This window comes from Leuciscus leuciscus (genome assembly GCF_965113295.1).
Source record: "Leuciscus leuciscus genome assembly, chromosome: 12".
NCBI classification, from domain to species: Eukaryota; Metazoa; Chordata; class Actinopteri; order Cypriniformes; family Leuciscidae; genus Leuciscus; species Leuciscus leuciscus.
This window is the reverse complement of record NC_138736.1, coordinates 31,796,792-31,819,311: the sequence shown is the minus strand read 5'-3', so window position 1 is coordinate 31,819,311 and position 22,520 is coordinate 31,796,792. Positions and strand designations below refer to the sequence as shown.

General features: G+C 37.7%; 3 protein-coding genes across 6 annotated transcripts; 2 read left to right on the top strand and 1 right to left on the bottom strand.

The window, feature by feature from the left end:
- The first annotated feature begins 1,794 nt into the window (after positions 1-1,794).
- On the top strand, positions 1,795-7,603 carry aqp10b (aquaporin 10b). The gene is made up of 6 exons (XM_082186051.1): positions 1,795-2,123; positions 3,887-4,013; positions 4,089-4,226; positions 4,328-4,446; positions 6,049-6,266; positions 7,294-7,603. The coding sequence occupies exons 1-6, from the start codon at positions 2,037-2,039 to the stop codon at positions 7,535-7,537; spliced, it is 933 nt and encodes a 310-aa protein (XP_082042177.1). The 5' UTR covers positions 1,795-2,036; the 3' UTR covers positions 7,538-7,603.
- Positions 7,604-8,094: 491 nt separating this feature from the next.
- On the bottom strand, positions 8,095-17,837 carry znf687b (zinc finger protein 687b). 3 transcript variants are annotated; one of them, XM_082186048.1, is made up of 11 exons: positions 17,692-17,789; positions 16,327-16,362; positions 13,925-16,229; positions 13,532-13,833; positions 12,596-12,780; positions 12,285-12,461; positions 11,994-12,156; positions 11,307-11,651; positions 10,097-10,209; positions 9,900-10,002; positions 8,095-9,828 (listed from the first exon to the last, which is right to left on the bottom strand). In XM_082186048.1, the coding sequence occupies exons 3-11, from the start codon at positions 16,206-16,208 to the stop codon at positions 9,241-9,243; spliced, it is 4,260 nt and encodes a 1,419-aa protein (XP_082042174.1). In that variant the 5' UTR covers positions 16,209-16,229; positions 16,327-16,362; positions 17,692-17,789; the 3' UTR covers positions 8,095-9,240. The 3 variants fall into 3 exon arrangements, with proteins under 3 accessions (XP_082042174.1, XP_082042176.1, XP_082042175.1); XM_082186050.1 differs by having other exon boundaries at positions 13,925-16,249; positions 17,692-17,769; XM_082186049.1 differs by lacking the exon at positions 16,327-16,362 and having other exon boundaries at positions 17,692-17,837.
- A 1,408-nt stretch (positions 17,838-19,245) lies between these two features.
- cks1b (CDC28 protein kinase regulatory subunit 1B) lies at positions 19,246-21,479 on the top strand. Of its 2 annotated transcripts, none has more exons than XM_082185529.1 (4): positions 19,246-19,308; positions 19,653-19,723; positions 20,020-20,147; positions 20,242-21,479. In XM_082185529.1, the coding sequence occupies exons 2-4, from the start codon at positions 19,665-19,667 to the stop codon at positions 20,292-20,294; spliced, it is 240 nt and encodes a 79-aa protein (XP_082041655.1). In that variant the 5' UTR covers positions 19,246-19,308; positions 19,653-19,664; the 3' UTR covers positions 20,295-21,479. The 2 variants fall into 2 exon arrangements, with proteins under 2 accessions (XP_082041655.1, XP_082041656.1); XM_082185530.1 differs by having other exon boundaries at positions 19,281-19,394.
- Positions 21,480-22,520: the final 1,041 nt, after the last annotated feature.

The following is a 22,520-nucleotide window of genomic DNA, read 5'->3' as shown; positions in this document are numbered from 1 at the left end:
AATATGCTTTAAGAACAACCATGTGCAAATTCATGTCAACACCATTGCTGAGTATTTTCTCCTTAAAACTGCAGTGAACCAAAGACAGTCTCAAAAACGCGGTTTGAAATCGCTGGTGTTTCTGTCGTCACAAACTACCTTGTTACCAATTATTATGTCAACGTGTGATCGTCAACGAGTTGATCTCTGAGCTGGTGTGAGCGAGTGGAGGCGGGGCTAATTAGCATATTCTTAGAACAGCATACTAAATGAGGCAAGGGTGTTGTTACATTCAAGCTATTTTAAGATTATAATTTTTTTCAGGAAAAAATGTAGGTGATCAAATGTGAGTTTTAAGGGATAACATGATTGACTACAGGGTGACTTTAAAATAAGTCAGTAGTAAATGCACTTAAAAATAATGTAGCAAACAAATCTGGAAAAAAACGGTATATATATTGTTGTGCAGCTGTTTCAGGCTCCTGTTAGTCAGTGTCTTTCCAGTATATGATGTATACCAGTATGTAGTGTGTTTAGCAACACAAGCTGTTTCATTTAGAATCTGGCAGTCTTGTTTCACAACAGGCTCACCCAGTTCTGCCACAGACTTACCAGTCTAGAGATTTTCTATCTGTTTTAGTAAACTGACAGTCTGTGGCATTTAGAGCAATGCAGACAACGTGAGCTAATAAGAAAAGTAAACAATAGTTCACTGAACATTTTTCATTTTAACAGGTATTTAAAGTGTCTTAACAATGAAGAGAAAAATCTCACAGTTGAACACCAAGCCTGGTACACTACCGGTTATGGTGTGTATATCACACCTATAATTGTGAGCATTGGCCTTGCACCCAATTTGATCTTTATCTAGTGACAGATGAAACACGAGTGACATCAGCTTTATGGAGATTGACTTTATACTCAGTTATCTAATGATTATTATCTCCTCTTAAGTAGAAGCTAAGACAGATATAAGTTTACCTCAAAACTGAGTTTACCTAAAAAAAAGTGATTTTTTCAAATCAGCAGAGTAACCAGTGGTGTAGAAAGTGTCCGAATTATGTTTATAGGCCACTTTTTTTCTTGTCAGAAATGATTTTTTTGTCCATTGTCAAGACTACATAGTACATATATAATGGGAACACTGAGAACAGCTGCACGGACACATGAACTATTCTGGAGGCAATCATGGACATCAGGGTCAAACATTTACAAGTCAGATGTGTAGCTTTGCTTAATTGACTAGAAAACTAGTTCATTAAGGAAAACACTGAGGAAATGGGGCCTGAGAACAAATTTACCAAGAGATAAAAAAAAAACATCTGTATTTTAAGTACATATCTGTATGAATGCTAGTTATGAGACAACATAAAAAAATGGTTAGATATTGGTTAATGGATAAATGCGGGGTTATCCAAACCTGCTCCTGGAGGACCAACGTCCTGCAGATTTGAGCCCCAACCCTTATTTAACACCTGAAACCAGTGAATCAAGGTCTTCAGACTCACTAGAAACTTCCAGGCAATGGTGTTGGAGCTAAAGACGCTGTTCCTCCAGGAGCAGAATTGGAAACCCCTGCATAAATGCTTCAGCTGAGAACAAGGCATCTTCTGTATTGCCCTATTGCACTCTGACTATAGAAAGGGAGAGGTATTTTGCATGAATTGGCAAAAAATAGAACTTTACTTTTCTTTCAAAATAAACAGAGTAGATGATTTATGCATATATCTGAGTCTTATAAGCCAGCAGTGCATCACAGATAAAAGTTAACAATAAACTACACGTCGTTTTATTACAAAAGGGCAATGTACTACATGTAATTGTCATTCCTTCCCCTGACGCGCACATAAAACACACTAACCACAACAGATAGTCTGAGTTTACCTATGTGGTGTGATAATTATCCAAACAGAAGACCATGCGTTCTCTAAGGCGCTGACTGGGACCTTCTCAATGGAGCCCTGAGAATCATCTGTCTGGAATCCCCAATCTCTCGGCCTGCATTTACTCTTCTTGTAAGCGAACAGAAAAAAACTGAAAGTACAGAGGGCAACATAATGGATCGTCTGCTGAGGAGATGCCGAATCAAGAGCAGCTTGGTCAGAGAATGTCTGGCGGAATTTTTCGGAGTCTATGTTTTGATAGTAAGTCTGTAATCTTCTGTATTTTTAATATGGAAATATGTGCCGTTAACCCTGTACATTTTTATTTATTTAAATAAAACAAAGATTATTGGAGTACATTTTACAAGAAAATACTATTTCAGTCTTTCAAAATTTCATGTTTAATCAATGTGTTACTTACCGTTAAAAAAATGGTGTAGAAATGAAGAGATTGCTAGTAAATTTTCACAAATAATTAGTGTAGGCTACTTGTATCTTTTCTAAAATGTGATTTTCTTTGGTAATACTTTACAATAAGGTTCCATTAACTAACATTCACTGACAGTGACAATAACATTTGCTACATTATTTATTCATCTCTGTTAGTTCTTTTAATTGCTTTGGAGCAATTTTCACAAGCAACTAGTACATTTTCAAAACTCTTAGTGCTAATATCACAACAGTTCATCAAAAGTGCACTTTTTTAAAACATTTTAGCATATTTTCATTTGTGTTAGTACAATCCACAAAACCACAAAGTGTCCTTTTCTCACAAAATAATTTTCATATAAATGTTTCATTCACAGTAACTGCATTTCATGAAGCTTTTACTATCAAACTTTTGATTTGCATCTCTTCTCGTTCAGTTTAATTTGTCTATTATTGAATCCAGTTGAATGTAATGGTTCAATGAATCATTTGGTAAACCTATAGATATCTGCAATTTCCAATATAGTAACCAAATGTAATTAAATGTTTTTACATAAGCAATTTATCTTAGATGATAACACTGTGTTCAAAGTGTGTGTACGCACATCTATATATACTATTACAAACATTATGGATTCAATAATTACATAATGTAATTACATAATGTTATAATGTAAGTGTATTTTCTAATCTGTAGCCGTTACTGTAATTAATTCAGCAATAAGGGCTTGCATTGTTTGTTGCTGAATGGACTGATTGTTGAAAGTAGGCTACTAAATTGAAGGATCATACTGTTATGTTTCGGTGATTAAACCAAATGTTCTCATTATATATTTGTGTTTTGAAACAATAATTATGTAGAATGAAAATAAGTCAAACTAGAATGAAACCATGCAGGTTTTGAAAGATTGACTGTTACAAGTGTGATCAGTTTGGAGTTTTGTACTAAGCGTTTTTACATCTTGTGAAAATAGTACCAAATCGATTATCGAATAAAAAAAAACTGTAACATGAACTAACAATGAATAGTTGTATTTTTGTTAACTAATGTTAGCTCAGGCCCAGACAGTAACGTGTCGGCCCAGATCCGGCCCACATCGGGCCGTGTGGCCGGGCCGACACATGTTACTGTCTGGTCCATTAAATAATATTAACAGATACAACTTTTGATTTTAATAATGTATTAGTACATTTTGAAATCCATACTAAGATGAATACATTTAGGGAAAGTGTTTTTCCTTGCTAGTTCATGTTAAATACAGTTTACTAATAAAAGGAATTTAAAGTGTTATGTAAATGGTAAAGCACTTATAAAAATCTATAAAAAATATTATCTAAATATTTATCTACTGAAATGCACTGCCTTGTGTACATTACATCTCTTCAGTAGCACATGTGCAAAGAATTTCAGCAATATTCTAGAGGTCAAACTTTGAAGACTTTGAATAATCTTTTGCCTCTTCTCAGGAACTGCAGTCACCATAATGCCCAACAATCTCATTGTGCCATAAAGCTTTAAATTATAGACATCATGTCTGAGTACACGTTCACACCAGATAAAAAAATGTCTTGATGTTACTGTCTCTACACTCCAGCTTTTTGGGTGTGGCTCAGTTGCCCAGGTGACGACCTCTCAAAACACTAAGGGCGACTACCTGTCAATCAACCTCGGATTTGCACTGGGCACCACATTTGGAATCTACATTGCAAAAGGGGTCTCAGGTATATAAACTCTCCAGCACAGCTGTGTATATTAATTATGTCCTTGTAAAATAAAATATTTCTCATCTGTTTAAGGAGCTCACCTGAATCCAGCTGTTTCCCTCAGCCTGTGTGTCCTGGGCAGATTCTCCTGGACTCGTTTTCCTTTCTATGTGTGGTCACAGCTTTTAGGAGCATTTCTGGCTGCAGCAACTGTTGCTCTTCAGTATTATGGTGAGTGCATGTTGGCCTATATGTCATCTCTATATAAAAATACTGTACAGTAAGTACATCCAAATGAAGGCACTTATTCATACAGTATGTATTTTGTTTAGATGCCATAATGGATTTCACTGGAGGGGATCTGACAGTTAGTGGTGCCACTGCCACAGCTGGTATCTTCTCCACTTACCCAGCAGACTACCTGAGTCTATGGGGGGGAGTGGTAGACCAGGTCAGTATAAAACGGAAATTTACAGTTTGAAACGCTAAGACTAAGACACAAGACTTTCATAAGATCACCATAACCAAATATTAAAAACTAATTATGAGACACATTAAAGTGCCCCTATTATGCTTTATCGAAGATTACCTTTCATGTGTGTATAGCTGTTTGGGAATCACAACAGACTGGGTCATCTGACCAATCAGAGCAGAGTAGGTTCGCGTAAAGGAGGGGTTTAAAGAGACTGAATCCTTGATCGAGCTGTTTCAGACACTGTGAGAAAAGACGGACTGGTTGCACTTTATTTTAGAGCATGTGCACTTTCAATGTGCTTACAGTGTACATTTTTAAATTTACAATTTAAGGTTTAAGGGTAGGTTCAGGGTAGGCTACCTAGTTATTAGTGTCATTACTACAATAAGTACATATTATGTTCATGCAAAACAGGACTGTAAAATAAAGTGCTACCGACAGACTGCATAAAAAAAAGCTAATATTCCCTCAAACATGATAAAGAATATCAACTTCATGATATTCAAATTTCACTTGTGTAATAATTTTGAAAGGAGACTGAGTAGAGGTCCACAATATTTCACTAAGGTCCATCCTTAAGGAGATTTCTGGCCTTGTAACTGATTTAGCTGGACATTTGTATTTAACTGTTCTAAACTCAAGACAAGAATTCATAGGTTCGTTTAGCTATTCACAACTAATGTAATTAGCTAATCCATTATTCACGCACAGTTATATGCCCATGACGCTGACACTGCTAATTATTACTGAGATTTCAGTCCATGGGAGTTTAACATAGAAGTAATAAGTTCCAATGCCAGTAAATATTAGCAGAACACTAAGTAATGCATTTCTGTACACCTTTAAAAGGATGATTGTTTTTTTGAAGTAGTTTGAGTAGATAAATGACCTCAGGAGTCATGACACCAGGATCACACTGACCTCCGTTTGGCTGAATCAGGAAAAAACTGTTCAGCTCAGTTCATGGAATTCCATTTCTGTTTAAAGCTATTGTGGTGGTGATGACGGTATTCCAGTATGCTTTGCAACTGAATGAGTTCGAAAAGGTTTGGGTCCAAATACACTGAAGTGAAACGGGTTTGCAAGCGTGTTCTTTGTTACTTAAAAGTTCAGAATGTTATCAATGTTATAAAGCTGGTCGTGTATGTGTGTTACCATTGTTGAGATTTCTAGTCCCAGGAGTGTAGTGCACTCTTCAACTTAAAGGCTTTACAATGCCATCAGTGGTTCCATGTAGAACATTTAGCATTCATGGAACTTTCCATTGCACAAAATGGAATATTTAGATTCTTAAAATGTTCTTTAACCTAATAATAAAAAAAAAAGGTTCTTTTAAGAATTGCTCACTGAAAGGTTCTTTGGGGAACCCAAGATGGTTCTTCTATGGCATTACTGCGAAAACCCACTTTTGGAACCTTTAGTTGGTGACTTGTTGAATGTAGGGGTTTTATGACAAAATAACACCTATACTCTGCTTGAGAAATTGGTGCATGTTAGTTTCCTTTACAAAATAACAATAAACGAAAATATTACGTCATTCATAAAGATTTCTCAAAAAAACTTGTGCTTGTCCTGCAGATAATTGGCACAGCCGCTCTTCTAGCATGTGTTCTTGCATTGGGAGACCCTCATAACACACCAGCACCTCCTGGTCTGGAGCCTGTCCTGGTAGGAGCAGTTGTCCTGGTGATCGGCATTTCAATGGGATCTAACAGTGGATATGCCATCAACCCGGCACGAGACATCGGACCAAGACTCTTCTCTTACATTGCAGGCTGGGGAGACGAGGTGTTCAGGTCAGTGTAACATACACGCAATGTCAAAGGCTTCTGTTCAATTAATTATGCACTCACATATTTTCTTTGTTTGTTATTTATACTGTATTTTACACCACTGTTCAAAAAATTTGGTGTCAGTAACTTTTGTTAATGTTTTTGAAAGTCTCTTATGCTCACATAGGCTGCATTTATTTGATCAAAAATTCAGTAAAAATCTTTTTTAATATGATTTAACATGTAAATAATTCCTGTGATGGTAAATCAAAATTTTCAGCAGCAATTATTCCAGTTTTCAGTGTCACATGATCATTTAGAAATTATTCCAATATGCCTATTTGGTGCTCAAGAAACATTTCTTATTATTATCAATGTTGAAAACAGTTGTGCAGCTTAATATTTTTGTGGAAACTGAGATACATTATTTTCAGGATTCTTTGATAAATAGAAAGTTAAAAAGAACAGCACTATAATAATGTTAATTTGTTTAGTTTCGGTGGAATAGATCTGCTATGCTGCTGCTGTTATTGCTGCTGATGCAGAGCAAGTACGGGACTTGCTAATACATACAAGACATGCTGTTGCTGTACAATATAACATACATTAATTACCTGTAGCAGATCTATGAGCCCGATCTCATGAAAGTGCGTATCTATAGCACAAGGTGGAGGGTTTCTGAAAGCACTGCTACAGAAAACGCTGACCAAGTATTTGAAAGTTGGCTGCCATACAGAAGGAACCAATCAGCCGTTCTCTATAAAGAACGATGTGATTGCAAGCCAGTTGATTTAAGGACCTATCAGTCTGTGCCATCCAGAGTTTCGTGACTTTGAAAATAGAAATAGAAATCTTTTATAATATTATAAATGTCTTTACTGTCACTTTTGAGCAATTTAATGAATTTTTGCTGGATAAAAGTAATATTATATAGCTCCTTTAAAAATAAAAATAAATCTTATAGTCCCCAAACTTTTGAACAGTATATATATATTTACAGATAATAAAAAAAAAAACTTTTGGACACTAACATGAGACTATTTGTTGTCAGGGCCGGACATGGATGGTGGTGGGTACCGCTGGTTGTAACATGTGTTGGTGCTCTTCTGGGTTCATTACTTTATGAGCTGCTGATTGGAGTACATCATCCAGACTCAGAGCCAATGGATCCTGAAGTCCTGACAGCGAAAGACCAGCAAACTCTGGAGTTAGAGGGAGTGCAGTCCAAGTTTGAGACCATTAAAGAAAACGGCAAGGAAAGGATCTTTTCCATAACCTCAGCGGATATAAGATAAAGTGAAAAGAATCGGTCAAACGCGTGATGGAATCAGATTTTTTAATTTTTATATGTTAAATGTATATATATATAAAAAAAATTGGAAGCACAATAATTGTCAGGCAAAGTTTTATGAACTACATGACCTTATTGTGGTCTTCAACATCTTGACTAGTAATTTAGAATTTTTTTGTAGGTTTATAATCAAATATATCAACAATGGTGTTGAATTGTGGTTCAGTAAAGAGTACTTTATATTTTCTTTTGTTAGCAAAAATCTAAATATACTCAGTTCCAGTTCTAATAAAAGTTCTAAAGCAGTAAAGCTTTACAATAAAAAATTGTGTTTGTTTGTTAATGTTAAGATGAATAATTTTAACAATAATCTACTAATGCATTCAAAATCGAGGCCTTAATTTTCTACCTACAAAAATTAGTTATTTTATATGTATTTTCATCACTAATTGCATTGCATTCAAAGATTTTGCTAATGTTGATATTAAACTCTGTGCATTTTACTATTATTAGTGTTTCCCAGCATGCACAGGGACATAAATCATTAAGGACACCATCATCTGTACCGTACCAATTTACTGTTTTATTTAGAAATAGAACTGACACAGATGTACGGCAGTGAAACAGGCAGGTCATCACAGAATAAGATGGCTGTCTATAGACTGTCTATGTATGGGATGTATACATCTATTACTGGAGAAAGTCACACTCACACAGATGATTCACACGATCACAATATTATTTTTAAGAAATGTGGTTTTGGACAAGCACAGAACTTTCTGATAGAAAAGACTCTTATCAAAGAAAAAAAATACACAAACAACATTCATATTTGTACATAATTTGCCATAAAACACACAAGCAATCCTTCAAACTCAGTGTCGATTTTTTTCAATCAGATTTAGTCGTAAAAATTACATCAGGTCCCGAACACAAAATGTCACTAGTAGCATTTCAATATCACCTTTCAGCTAAAAAAAAATAAAAAAAATACAGACTGAACTTATTCACATTTTCAAATGTAACAACCATATCAAACTGATGTACTGCATTTATACACATGTAAAATGTGCTCAAGTGTATCTGTGGCTGAAATGTTTGCATGTTTACTTATATTGACCTTTTTGGACTATTTAAACTTTACAATTCTTCTTTGACCTCATATACGTGTTCTTCTTGCACAAATGAAACTTTTTCCACTCACTTATTTTAAGTTCTCAATGATTATCAAAAGACTGATGAATGCTTCAATATAAATAAATATCAGTACTACAATGTCTGTACAATATCATTACATTTTAAAGTCAGTGTTTTCCTTTATTTGTTAAAAAAAACCTTCACTAGCACCCTTTTTGCTTTAATGCTTTTGTGGATTGACGCTCAGCTCAGCAAAACCCAGCAGACGCCGAATTGCTCGAAATGTAAAGTAGTTTTCGAGCAATACAAAGCCTGTCTGAGATGCAATTTGACCTTGTGTAAATTTATTTCAAAGGCTGAGGATGTTACAAATAGGGAGCGATTGGAGGAAAGGGGGAAATAACTTTATATCTTTGTATTTCGGAAGACAGATCACATTACAATCATAACGACAGGTTCAATTTTCCAAATTATATGCATTATTTTTAAACTCGTCTTATTGGCTGGTTCAAAACCGTGTCCTGTTTTGCAATGGCTTTTCCTTTCTTTTCTTTTTCCGTTTGATTTATTCTACAAGGGCTTGTCGGTCCTGTGTGCCGTGATGAAGGCCATGCCATGCGTGCGGAAGTGTGTGTTAAGGTCCGAGGTTTTGTCGAAGCGCCGGCCGCACACCCTGCAGCTCACCCCTCCCTCCCCCTCCTCGCCCGCTTTAGGCGAGGACGGCGATCCATCCTGCGGAGACGCGCCAGGCGATGTGTTTCCACCACGACTGTCCTGCTGACCTTGGCGCAAGCGGTGCGTGATGAATTTGTGTCGGCTGAGAGAGCCGGCCGAGGCGAAACAGGCTCCGCATTGCAGGCACTGCTGAGACGCGTTCTCCGCATCACAGTGGACGGGAATGTGGCGCTGGAACTCTTCCCAATCCTGGGTGGTGAAGCCGCAGGGTGTGCAACGGAATGTGCCGTCGTCTTCCTCCTGCTCGACCGGTCGGTTTTCAGACGCTCGAGTTCTCTTCGCTGGACCCGAGGCGTCCTCTCCCGCGACGTCATCCGTATCGGTGCCGCCCCCTCCAGCTGGAGCTCCGCTCTCATTGTCAAGCTCAGATGAACTGCCCGCCCCGTCACCTGGAAGTGAACGCTTTCTGGTGTTTGGAGCGCTCTGAGAGAGGAAATTAAAATGAATGTGTGGATAATTAAGATGAATAAACTCTAAAGAGTGTCCAAACTGACCTGTCTGTCTGTTGTCTGTCGCGCTCTAATGCCATGTCTGACCCGAATGTGCTTCTCCAAAATCAGACGACTACTGAATGTACGCTTGCCCTCTGAGCAGTGCCTGAAGAGAACAACATCATAATCAAAAAAAGAATCATTTTAGGAAGGAAAAGAAAGATTCCAATAAATTGGTGGTTGATAAATATTTGACTCACGGGCAATGGAAGACTCTCTTGACGCCCTCATGTATTATTCTGACATGACGACGAAGGCTGTTCGCTGAACTGAACGAACGCTCACACAATCTGCAGGGGAACTTCTTCATTAACTAGAGGAAGAAATTAAAACACAATGCAGGCATAAAACAAATTTGAAGAATTGCCATTTTTATTTAAAGTAAACATTGTATATGTGTATATATATATATATATATATATATATATATAGGTCAAAGATGGATTGTAAAGTTTAAATAGTCAATATTGAAAATATGTTCGGGGTCAGCAAGAATTTAAAAATAAACGTATACTTTTATTCAGCAAGGACGCATTAAATTGATCAAAATGGACATTAAAGACATTGTTAAAAAAATAAAATTTCAAATAAATGCTGTTTTATATGCCTTCCAATTAGGGATGTCACGGTACCAAAATTCCAGTAGATATCGTGGTATATATCGGCTACAGACAGTGCTCCAAGTAAAAAAGTTAGTCTGGAGCCTCGCGCATAGACAAAAACACAGAAGCAACTTAAAGCAGCTGCCTATTAGTGGGTACCGAATGTACCCGGTTACTACAGAAATGCTGGTATCGACACATTTTCAGTACTGACTTGGTACCGAAGTACCGGTATTTTGACAACACTACTTCAAATAAATGCTTATGAACTTTCTATTCACAAAGAATCCTCCGCAGTTAGCATATTAGAATGATTTCTGTAGGATCATGTGACACTGAAGACTGGAGTAATGATGCTGAAAATTCAGCTGTGCATCACAGGAAAAAATAACAATTAAAAAAATATTGAAATAGAAAACAATTATTTTTACTTGTAAAAATATTGATGTTTTTACTATATTTGCAGCCTTGGTGAACATGAGAGACTTCAAAAACATAAAAAATCTTACTGACCCAAACTTTTGCGCGCACATTTTTGTAGAAAAGTAAATTAAAAACTACTGGGAAAAATAATGATATTTAGAATTTTCTTTGTAAATTGAAATTAAATTGATCAAAATAAATAAGCTATTTTAAATGCTATCAATTATATTTTTGCATCAATTACAAATGCATGCACAGAAATATATATTAGAATCACTCATTTATTATAGAATATATCTCTTAGCTAAAATATATAATAACTTCTGTGCTTGCGTTTTCTTGTGATTACTTCTTGCTGTCATTGTATGTTTTCAAGAGTACCAACCGTGTCGTGGTCGTTCTTCATGTGGTCGATGTAATCCTCTCTCTCAGCAAAGCGTTTCTTGCACTCCCTGCACCTCCACTCCATATTCCCGCTCTCTGGAGAACTCGGCTGATCTTCCTCCTCATTCTCCTCTTCTTCTTCCTCTTCTCTCTCCTCCCCTTCCTGCTCTCCCTCTTCTTCTTCCCCCTCCTCTTCCTCCTCTCCCTCTCCCTGTCCCTGGCTCAACTCATCTGAATTGTTTTCAGCTGGTTTGGGTTTAGTGGTGGAGTTGTTGGCAGGAGCTGAGACAGGAGATGAGGTGGTGGGCGGAGTCTCTGCTTTGACGGACAGGCCTCTATGAGCCGTCTAAGGGGAAATAATGAAAGGCAGCTCTGGTCAAAAGCATGAGTGAGACAGACAGGAAAATAAGACAATTCACATTGAGGTGGCTTTTGTACTTGGTATGAGCTTTAGACAAGGTGATAGACAGAAATCACTTAGTAAAAGCCAAACCAAGAGTTTTACTGTATGCCTTTGCTGACACCACATACTTTAGGGGAAGTGAAAAGAATGGGTAACACAAAAGGCAAAATGACAATTCATTAATTTAAAACTAAATCAATTAATGTACTTAAATGGCTTGTTTAATAATAAACTAGATCATAAGCTTATAATTAATATTTGAATTATTATTGTTAAGATAACTACCTTGATGTGTTCCATCATGGAGCCTTTCTGAGCATAAAGTTTAGTGCAGTCTGGGCATTTGAACACATGCACCTTCTGTTTGGCCAGGTGAGTGTCAAAATGCATGTAAAGCAAAGGTTTCTGGGTGAACACAGTGTCACACATGACACACTTGTAGATCATCCTGTAGAATGAGCATAAGAATATAATGAGGATCAGAGTTCATATCTTTAAGGAATTTATTTTTAATATCAAAATATTGCACATCCATGGCACTGTTCATGAAAAGCTGTGGGTGATGGTTCAACCTACTTGGCCTGTGCAGCTGTGAGGGCGGGATGCTGGGAAGTGATGTGCCCCTGGGCGCTCTGCGCAGATTTGAAGGCCATCGGGCAATTGGGGCACTTATGAAACACCTCACAGTGAGCTGTCTGAATGTGGGACTTGATAGAATTCAAACCTCCGAATACAACTTGACAACTGGAGCACCTGGAATAAAGGAAGTAGATTTGAGCATGTGGAAGTATAAGTAGGTAAGTTATTTTTATTTCTTTGCAGGAAATCTCACAAGGAAACTGCTTGCAATACTACAAAACACTGATAGGAAACTGAAAGCCAGGAACCTGTAGCCGATGCGCCTGGCAAAGTGCAGGCAGGACTCTTCCAGATGGGTTTGAAACGTGGCCTGGCGGGCAGTGCCACCACACTCTGGGCACACATGGGGTGCGCGGTGCTTATGGATCCGCTGATGGGCCGACACACTGCACCAGTTAGGCAGCATCATGGGGGGAGAGCAAAGCATACAAGTCTGAAATAAAAAAAAGAGACAGAAGGGGAAATATAAAATTTTATCTAGTTTATACAACTTATAGCTTACATTCTTAAGTAATTCACATTTCATCAAAAATAAACAAAAAATGCATAGCATTTCTTATGCAAAAATTTACAGTCAGACTGAATGCAAAAATATGTCAATGATCCCTTATTATCATATTATTCTAAATATTCTTTTTTGGTCCTGGTCTTTTATCGAAAGCCATTTGTTTTCTGAAAAAAAAAAGATGACACCTTGCACTTGCACATTGTTTCACAATTTTACAGTAAAAAAATAAAAATTTGTGAAAACAACCTATTTTAGCTTCAGGTTCTAAAGTGTTAAACAAATATTTTAAATTAACTGTCTTGTTGTTTCTACATTATTTTGGAGATTCAATATGAAAGTATTACAGCATAACATATTAAAAAAACTTTAATGTTAGGTGCAATTAATTACAGAAAAAAAAAATGCTTTTTTAATTGACTGACAGCACTAATATATATATATATATATAAATAAATAAACACAGACAAACTATATTTTCTATATTATTTTAAATTATATAACACATAAAATGTATTTCTGACAGATACCAAAATATGTTGCAAAATTTAAATAAAAATATTATTTTGTGGTGAAGTAGAAATGCTGGTAGAGCATGTAAAAAAACAAACAGATTTTTTCATACTCATCAGAAAGAAGATCATTGTGTTTAAAACATGTTTACAAATTTGCAACTTACCGAGTTAGGAGTAGCTCTGATTTGCTGGAAATGGGTCACTAATTCAGCTTTGCTTGAAAACTGGGCTTGGCATTCAGGACACTTGAAGTTGTGATATTGCAAGGCCTCGCCTTTCTTGCAGGGCAGCGGCATCAGGGCTTGGGGACTTTGGGGTCCTCGACGGGCAGGGCTGGGCTGGGTTGAAGCCGTGCCTGGAGAGGGGGAATCCTTCAATGGACTGGAAGTGGACGGTAGAGGTGTCGCCCCTGTTGGGGTGGCGGAAGATGACAGAGGTGGAGAGGACAGGGATGGAGAGAGCATACCTAAAGGAACGAGAACATTTATTGTTCAATATTAAGATAAACAAGTCCTATTCAAATCTTGACAATAATTACAGCATTTTTCTTAACTTACCAATGGGAGTAGTGTCTTGCTGGCCAATCATCTGCTCCACTGTAACTGGTCTCATAACCAAATGTGAGCACTGCATGACCAGGCCTCGTTCCTTGTGCTCCCGAGCATGTAGCAGCAGACTGCACTTATTGAAGAAAGCCAGCCGCTTTGCGCAGTGATTACATGTCACTTCTATTCTCAAAGAGCGCCGGTCGTAGTGTCGTGCCAGGCTGCGCTCCAAAGCGAAAGAATCTCCGCACTCCAAGCATCGGTAGCCAGCAGCAGGCAAAGGAAGACCCCATTCAGGGGGTGGGGGGGTCGAGAGGTCCGGGCGGTAGCTGGGCAGCAGGTTCTTGCTATTCAGGATCTTGTTGAAAGCCTCAACCAGGCTGGACTGGCTACGGGAAATAACAGCACCGGTGCTGTTGACGATAGATGCTGGCTTACATGGCACGGTACCTCCATTGGCGGTTTTAGCAACTGTAGGGCGCACGCTTATTCCACCGACAGCTGGAGCGACTGGTAAAGTGGTGGCTTTCGTGATGCTCACTGCTGTGGCAGAAACCTTCATTTTATCGGATTGCACTGTCATTTTGTTTTGGACCTTGCTGGCAGCTGCTAACATGGCACTACTGGCTTCTAGAGTGGATACTGGTAAGGTTGAGCTTTTTACCACTTGACCAGCAGTGGTGTCATTTTTTCTGGCGCCTTTCGCAGTGCTGGCTCGATTTCCCGTTTGGGATTTACTTCCATCTTTGCCTGCATTGGCAGCACCTCCCTTACCGGCTACTCGGGTAACTGTGCGGGTGATGCCTCCTGTAGATGTCTTAATGGTCTTTATGCGGACTTTAAGTGGTCTGGAGGGAACATTGCTGCCAGCTACAGCTTTGCCACCAGTGCTTGGTGATGAGCCAGTGTCCGCTGGGAGTGACTGCGCAGTATCTACCTCCAATTTCTCTCCATCCCTTTTCCCACTGTCCTTACCATCCACATTAGCCACATCTTTTCCATTCTCTGTAGACCCTTTGTCTACTTCCATCTCCTCTTCTTCTTCCTTGGGTTCTCGAAGGGCAGCAGATGGTGATGAAGATGCCACTGCTGGGCTGCATGATCTTTTGGTAACTGCAGACGTTGGCATGGAGGACTTGGGCATCTCAGGCTCAGGGCTCTCTGGTGAGTCTCGTTCTTCAATCACATGCTCTGGGTTTCGCTCCTCTTGGGGTAAACTCTTTCCAGTTCCTGTTTGGACTGGTGTGGAAAGCCAGTTCTGTTGAGCTCGAGGTGAAGCAGGTGAAGCCAAGGGGATGTCACCTGGTTTGGGGTAAGCGCTAGGTGATATGGACGTCGAGGGAGGGAGAGAAGGAGACTGTGAATTGTCTGGAGGTGACCTCAGCCTGCGTGACAGTTTCGGAGGGGTGGGCGAGTCCGGACTCTCGTGGATGACTAGAGATCCTCCAGAATCAGGATCTGAGTCCTCTTCATCCGAATCTACGCGTCTGAATGCAGACGAACTAAGACGTGGTGTTCCGTTAAACGGCTCTGTTAGAGATGTAGCGAGGGGAGACGATGCCACAGCCCCAGAAACTCTGGAACCAACTGAGGGAGAGGATGATGACGGTGAGGAGGATGAAGCTGTGGAGGGAGTGGAAAGAAGTGGTTTAGGTGGGGGAAAGAAAGGAGATGCTGCTCCACTTGCCCCACTAGGAATTGCAGGGGCTTTTGCCTTGTCTGCACCTTCTGTGTTCATCTCCTGCTGCATATGCTGCTGTTGCAGAAGCTGCATTTTCCGGGCCCTTCCAACAGAGTCTCCAGCACCTTGTGCCATTAAGGGCTTCAACTTATTGAAGATGTTGCTGCCCTGTTTGGAACTGCCGGAAGATCCAAGGACAGATCCTGCGGCCTCTGGAATCGTCTTTGAGCTGCATATGGGCCACTGCTCCCCATTCGACTGGCAACGGGTTTGCGACATTTGTACTGACCCACCGGATGACACAAAACCATTATGGTTGAGTGGGTCTGGTACAGAATTGTCACCACCATCAAAGGGCTCAGGGCGAACACGGTTCTTCACAATCACGCTAACAATAGAAGGGTCACTCTGAGAATCTGATGATGGGCTGGGTGATCTTATGGCTGAACTTCCACCTACTGAAGCATCCCCAGACTTTATAAGTGATCCTCCGCCTGCTCCTTGATGCCCCTCCACCTCATCCGGTGCTGACTGGATAGCCTCTTTGGCATCAATGTCAGGAATGTCAAATGCTGCCAATAGGTCATCGAAATCGGGGGTTTTCATGTCCCCCATGCCGGGTCAGTGGACTCAATCCTAGAACACAAATAAAATGTCTGAAAAAAGTGTGTAATAAGAATTGCATTAAAGAGATAGTTAATCAAAAATTACAATTCTGTCATCATTTACTCACCCTCATGTTGTTCCAAACTGTATGACTTTCTGTCTTCTGTGGAACATATAAATAATGGAAGTCAATGGTCACCAAAACAGTTTGGTTGCCAACATTCTGCAAAACATCTTCTTTTGTGCTTCACTGAAGAAGGTCATACATGTTTGGAACGACATGAGGGTAAATTATGACATAATATTCATTTTGGGGTGAACTATCCCATTAAGTCTGTGTTGACATTATTTTCTATTTAAAAAGGAAATAAAGACCCAGTATTTAATATTGTTCAAATCACAGTGTGATTTAATGGGGTCTTTCATACAGGCAAAGTGTAATGTGTTATATTTTAAACAATATCTCATAGCAAGTCATCTGTTTTCATAAGGTGATTTTCGTATATAAAAAGGCTGTTGTGCTAGGTTATTAAAACATTTCAAGTATTCCAGCTATTTGTAATCCTAATAAAAACGGCTTCGTGTTGAGGCACCACTAAGGTAAAATTGATAATGATTTTAGCCACATGCATTCTTCTGTTTTACAAATTGCCCATTATTTATTTATTTACAACAACAACAAATATATACAAATATATAAATACATCGCGCTACAGCAAAATGACATCGAACGGCTTTTGTTAGCTTTGGCTAACAGCCACGTAATGGTTCTGTATAAACTACTAAGCATTGATGTCTGAACTGGAAGACATATTCACTTATGTAATATAAAATATATATATAAATATTTTCTTTTTTTAATATCATATGATCCAACACTTATTTGTTCTTTGCTTAACAATGGATCATGTTCAGGTAACAGAACTGTTTAGCACGCTACAGCTGCTATGGTATCAACAAGAGAATCCAAACAAGCCCTCTTATATTAAATAAAAACATTGCATAAATACATACTTGGCCAATAAAGAAAGACAATGATCCAGTAACCATTAAGCACGTTACAGCGATCAATTTGGTAAAAACAAAACAAACACAATTGCCTGAGAACGGCTAAACCCTGCATCTGACCTGGCTAACTACAAATGGGGACCGAAATTGAATCGCTAATGGTACGATTAAAGGGCTTTTGTCACATTTTGTCCCTTAGTTGTGGTTTTGCTGTTGATATAATGATAAATAAAGAGCTCGTGGGATGATAAACAGATATACGAGGTGTATTTTGGGGTTTGTTCTGTCATGACGGCGGGGTCCGTGCTGCCCCGTCGCGAGGGTCATTTAAGCGCAGGCCACTGCATGTGCACAGCAACATTTACCTGTTTATAAATAACCTCACATGGATGCCACAATATATCTTTAGGATCATGCATTTTTATGTACGTGTGTATTATTTTTGTATTGTGTATTTTCATGCACGGACAGTGATTTTGTTTACCTGTTTTTTTGAGATTCCCGACTATCCTCGCTCCAGATGAAGCGCCTTAACTTCCCGTCATCGATCGAGTACGGCCAGGTCTTGGCAGATAACAGTGAAAATAATGGACAGGAAAATTATTTTCGGTCTTCTTTGGTTATATTTTTATGTTTGCATGAATAGGTCTGGTGAGATTTAGCTTTTTATAATAAACTCAAGGAAAAACATGAACATTATAATCGCATTTTATTGATGTATAGACGATGTGTATTTACATCCTTCCAGGATCTCATGTTTCACTGTCTTTAGGTTGATTTGGTTTAGGCCTTTATTAGAAGGATTGCGTTTTTTCATCCCCCAATGCGCAGGCTTCATGTTTATCATAGTATCGTATAGTAGTATTATTGTTTAATAGAAAACAGTCCAGTTTCTTTTCCTATATGCTTTAAAAATGTTGTTGCCATTTCATACATTATGATTATCCACAAAATATTATTGCATTTACAGACATCTCAGATAATAATCAACTATTTAATCAATAGATTGGCAACCAATATGAAAGACAGTCAAACTGTTGTTGTAATCATTATTATGAATAATGGGTACATTATACATAACATAAATCTTTAATTTGTAAATCACCAGTCCTGTTATTTGATGAAAAATCTTAAAATCTTATTATTCCCAATCTTGGGACCAAGTGTATTGAAATGCATAAATATACACAGCAAAAGCAATTACTCGAAAAGCAGCAATAAACAGAGCTAAATTTATCTCGTCTGATGTTTTCATAGACTAGGTTTTACTGCCATCTAGTGATCATTGACGACATATGCACAGTACTGGCACATTACCTCTTCAAGCATTCTTTAATTCGGAATAATTATTTTTTGGGGTTGTCGTTATAGCAACTGTATAAAGAAATAGTAAATATGTACAATACAAATTGATATAAGGAAAAATAAATAAATTAAGAGGTCAGAATCAGGTCAGAACCATGTGATGAGCAGTGCAGAAAACTGAAAGTTTTTTTTAGGGTTATTATTAATATTATTATTATTATTTGTAGTGAATAAATATAAAAAAAAGAAACAATTTTTGTATTGTATACAAATATAATACAATGTATTCCAAATGCTAGGGGGAGGTATAAACAGTATTATATGAATACTTTAGTTTAAAGAGTGTACATGCTTGTAAAATTCTAATAGCTTTTTGTTTCTTCGAGGGCAGTATTGACTAAATATAATGCTTCACTTCATTTTTTTAAATGAAAATTCCCCCCCTGAAAATGTACATTTCATGAATGTGAAATTTAGTCATCAAAATAAAAAAAAAAAAAAATAAAATAAGTGCGGGGTTTGTTTATCTTTGGATTTTACAATAATACCTAATAGAACATTTTAGTTAAAGTTAGTTAAAATTTTCATCAACATTTCCAACAATGAAATCAAGTATATTTAGCCAGAAAACTGAAAGTGATCATAGAGACTTTTATTTACGAAACGTAATCACTGAACGACGTCTTAGTGACGTCTTTACATCTTGACCAATAAGACATGACTTGTAAACATTCGAACGCTTATGGGCGGGATTCGAATTCGCTGAGAGGGAAGTTCAAGCGCCAGTGAGTGAAACGGAAAAAATAGCTTTCAAGCTCAAACTAAAGTATTATTTGATGAAGTAAACGCCAAAATTATTACATTTTCAAGAAAGAAGAAACCGTAAGTGTTATGAGTATAATAGTCCATGATAAATGTTGGATTTGCTGTTGCGTTCATTAGCTAGAGTGGTATGAGCAGCTAGCAGCAGTGCAGCACTGTAGGAAAAATCTGATTCCTGTATGAATAAAATCTCTACATTTATTGAGAAATAAAACTGGTATCTACTGTTGTGCTTTAAATTTAAAAAGTATTAGTTGACTGCACATACACGATGTAAAGTTTACGACATGTCAGTTATTCCATCTGTTTATTATCCAGAAACATCACGCCATGTCCCACAAGCAGATTTATTACTCTGACAAATATGACGACGAGAAATTCGAGTACAGGTAGGCAAATATTCAGTCCATCTGTACCCTTTACAATTATTGTTTTCCGCTGTTACGTTTCCAGTGTTCCAGAGACCACAGTGATGAAGGCTACATGTACAAATAATAATAACAATAGTGTTCCAGTGCTTAACCAAAAATTAGAAGAAATTAAACGTTAGACAACAGTTGAAAATTAGTTTTCATAAGTTTAGTCAAATGCATGATATGCAAGTACTACTTTTCTGAGCTATTAAAATGACATCTACAGACATAATGAGGGTAAAGTGCAATATGTTGTTTTCCATTCATTTTAGGCATGTCATGCTTCCTAAGGATATTGCTAAAAGAGTTCCCAAGACCCATCTCATGTCGGAGACAGAATGGAGGAACCTGGGTGTTCAGCAGAGTCAAGGATGGGTGCATTACATGATCCATCAGCCTGGTATGTGTGTGTGTGTGTGTAGTAGGTGTCAAGAACATGCTCAGATATTACTGTTTCACTGTGTGTTCATGATTTTGACTTCTTTTCTTTATAGAACCACATATCTTGCTCTTCAGACGCCCTCTGCCCACTGTCCAATCCCACTGACCCCAAAACCACCGGAATTCTGTAGCATGGACACAGTCTGAAGATCTCTGAGAGATGCACCCCAGATCAGATGGTGTCGATATCATTTGTGCTGCTTCTGCATTCATTGTAGACTATTCTCTGGGTCAGACTATTACTGTGCTTAATCTCTGCCTTAAAGGGTCAGTTCAACAACAAAAAATAATATTCTGTCATCATTTACTCACCCTTGTGTCGTTCCAAACCCGTAAGGTTGTTTTTTATCTTCGGAACACAAATGAAGATCTTTTTGGTGAAATCTGAGAGCTTTCTGTCCCTCCATTGACAGTCCACGCAACTACCACTTTGACACTTCAAAAAGTTTGTAAAGAGGTCATAAAACTAATCCAAATGAATTGAGCAGTTTAGTCTGAAGAGACACAATCACTTTATATGATGAACAGATTTAATTTAGGCTTTTATTCACATATAAACATTCATCAACTCACACATCAGTTATGGTAAACAGAGGCTCAAGCATGTTCGCTTGAAGTGCGAGAATCAATAAGACACGTTTGAGCTTCCACAAGAACCAATGAAGTTTGTTCTCGCACATCAAGCAAGTATGGTTGAGCTTCTGTATATGTTTGCTGATCAATGTTTATATGTGAATAAAAGCCTAAACATAATCTATTATTTAAAGCGATCTGTCTCTCAATTCATATGGATTAGTTTTACGATGTCTTTATGAACTTTTTGAAGCGTCAAAGTGGTAGTTATGTAGATGGCAAATGGGGGAACAGAAATCTCTTAGATTTCATTTTAAAATATCTTCATTTGTGTCCGAAGATGAACGAAAGTCTTATAAGGTTGAGTAAATTACAGAGTTTTCATTTTTGGGTGAACTATCCCTTTAATTGAGAGTTGTGCACAATTTCCTACTGCACATATATTTATTATTACTACTTATCAAGCCTATGTTGTCATGATTCTGCTTTACTTTATGAATTTACTGGTGGCCCTGAAAGGTCAATCAATAGTGAAAAGGTTACTGCTTAGCTCAAATAAATGTCCCTTAAAAATAACTACTGTTTCTACAAATATCTGTTTCAACATAACTAGGAAGCAGCTGAACCGATTTTTGATTTATTCAAAAAGCTCCCACAATATGTATAACATTTGGCTGATAATATATTAAAAACAGCAAATTACATGCCTCACCTTTAAGACTGTTTCTGTTTTATGACAAGCATTACCTGCAGTTGTAATTTGCATGGATGTGTGTGTGTGTGACCACAATGGCCACAAAAGCAAACCTACTTTCACATTATACTTGGTTATACATTGAGCTGCAAAATCCCCATGTAATGTTGGATCCAGACTTGAGTAATTTTTATTATAACTTTTTATTTAAATGTGTTTCAGGCTGTTGTTTGTCATAGATGTTTTTTAGAGACATTTATAGGGATTTCCATATTTTCCGACCGTCATATTATGACCTACGTGAATCACGGAAATCTGAGAAAAAATGTTGGGAAATAAAAAACATTTATTTCATTCATGGATTGTTTGACAGGGCTGCACGAGCTCACGGCGCAATCTGTGGGACTGGTTCAAAGCGCCAAATGCGAGTAAAAATTGGTGCCGAATCGATGTCACTCACCAGTAATTTTTTTATGAATTGACAATGCATGGTTTTGAGAATGTTATATGGCTTAGTGCGATCATCAGATCCCAATAGTTGTGATGCAATTATATAAATGTATAGTCTGACGAGCTGCATGTTTCGAGTAAAACACAGCTTTCGGTTTCGATTCGCAGTAAATAGTTCTCTGCAAGTGCTGAGTGTTTGAGTCACTTATAATTTGCATTTGGAAACGCAAAGTGCGCCAACCGTCTTCTCTAATTCTTAACGAGAAACGTAGGCTATGTTGTCAACAAAGAGAAGCGTTAAGGTCTCTCCTGTGTTTTTATGCCTAAATAAATGCTTATTACGTTTGAGAGCAAGAAATTAAGACATCCATAAATAGAAGGCTAATTTTGTAATTTTACAGTTTTTCTATTAAACAAAAAAGACTATTATTGTTAAACTATCTCATACTCAATGCTCAATTCTCAATACTTTTATTGTAACAAATGCCTATTGTATAATGATGTAGTAGGCTATTATTAATATCACTAATACTCGATTTGTTTTAATTTTCAGTAGGCTACAATAGTATTAAGACATTTCCTTCGTTTTTTTTTTTTTTTTGTCTTAGCTGATCA

Excerpts from the sequence above, each read along its gene's own strand:
- aqp10b (XM_082186051.1), top strand. The coding sequence starts at position 2,037 with ATGGATCGTCTGCTGAGGAGATGCCGAATCAAGAGCAGCTTGGTCAGA. Across the intron at positions 2,124-3,886 it reads TCGGAGTCTATGTTTTGATA|CTTTTTGGGTGTGGCTCAGT; the intron begins GTAAGTCTGTAA and ends TCTACACTCCAG. Across the intron at positions 4,014-4,088 it reads CATTGCAAAAGGGGTCTCAG|GAGCTCACCTGAATCCAGCT; the intron begins GTATATAAACTC and ends CATCTGTTTAAG.
- znf687b (XM_082186049.1), bottom strand. The coding sequence starts at position 16,208 with ATGGGGGACATGAAAACCCCCGATTTCGATGACCTATTGGCAGCATTT. Across the intron at positions 12,157-12,284 it reads CTCACAGCTGCACAGGCCAA|GATGATCTACAAGTGTGTCA; the intron begins GTAGGTTGAACC and ends CTCATTCTACAG. Across the intron at positions 10,003-10,096 it reads AAGAGAGTCTTCCATTGCCC|GCACTGCTCAGAGGGCAAGC; the intron begins GTGAGTCAAATA and ends TGTTCTCTTCAG.
- cks1b (XM_082185529.1), top strand. The coding sequence starts at position 19,665 with ATGTCCCACAAGCAGATTTATTACTCTGACAAATATGACGACGAGAAA. Across the intron at positions 19,724-20,019 it reads GACGAGAAATTCGAGTACAG|GCATGTCATGCTTCCTAAGG; the intron begins GTAGGCAAATAT and ends CATTCATTTTAG. Across the intron at positions 20,148-20,241 it reads TTACATGATCCATCAGCCTG|AACCACATATCTTGCTCTTC; the intron begins GTATGTGTGTGT and ends TTTTCTTTATAG.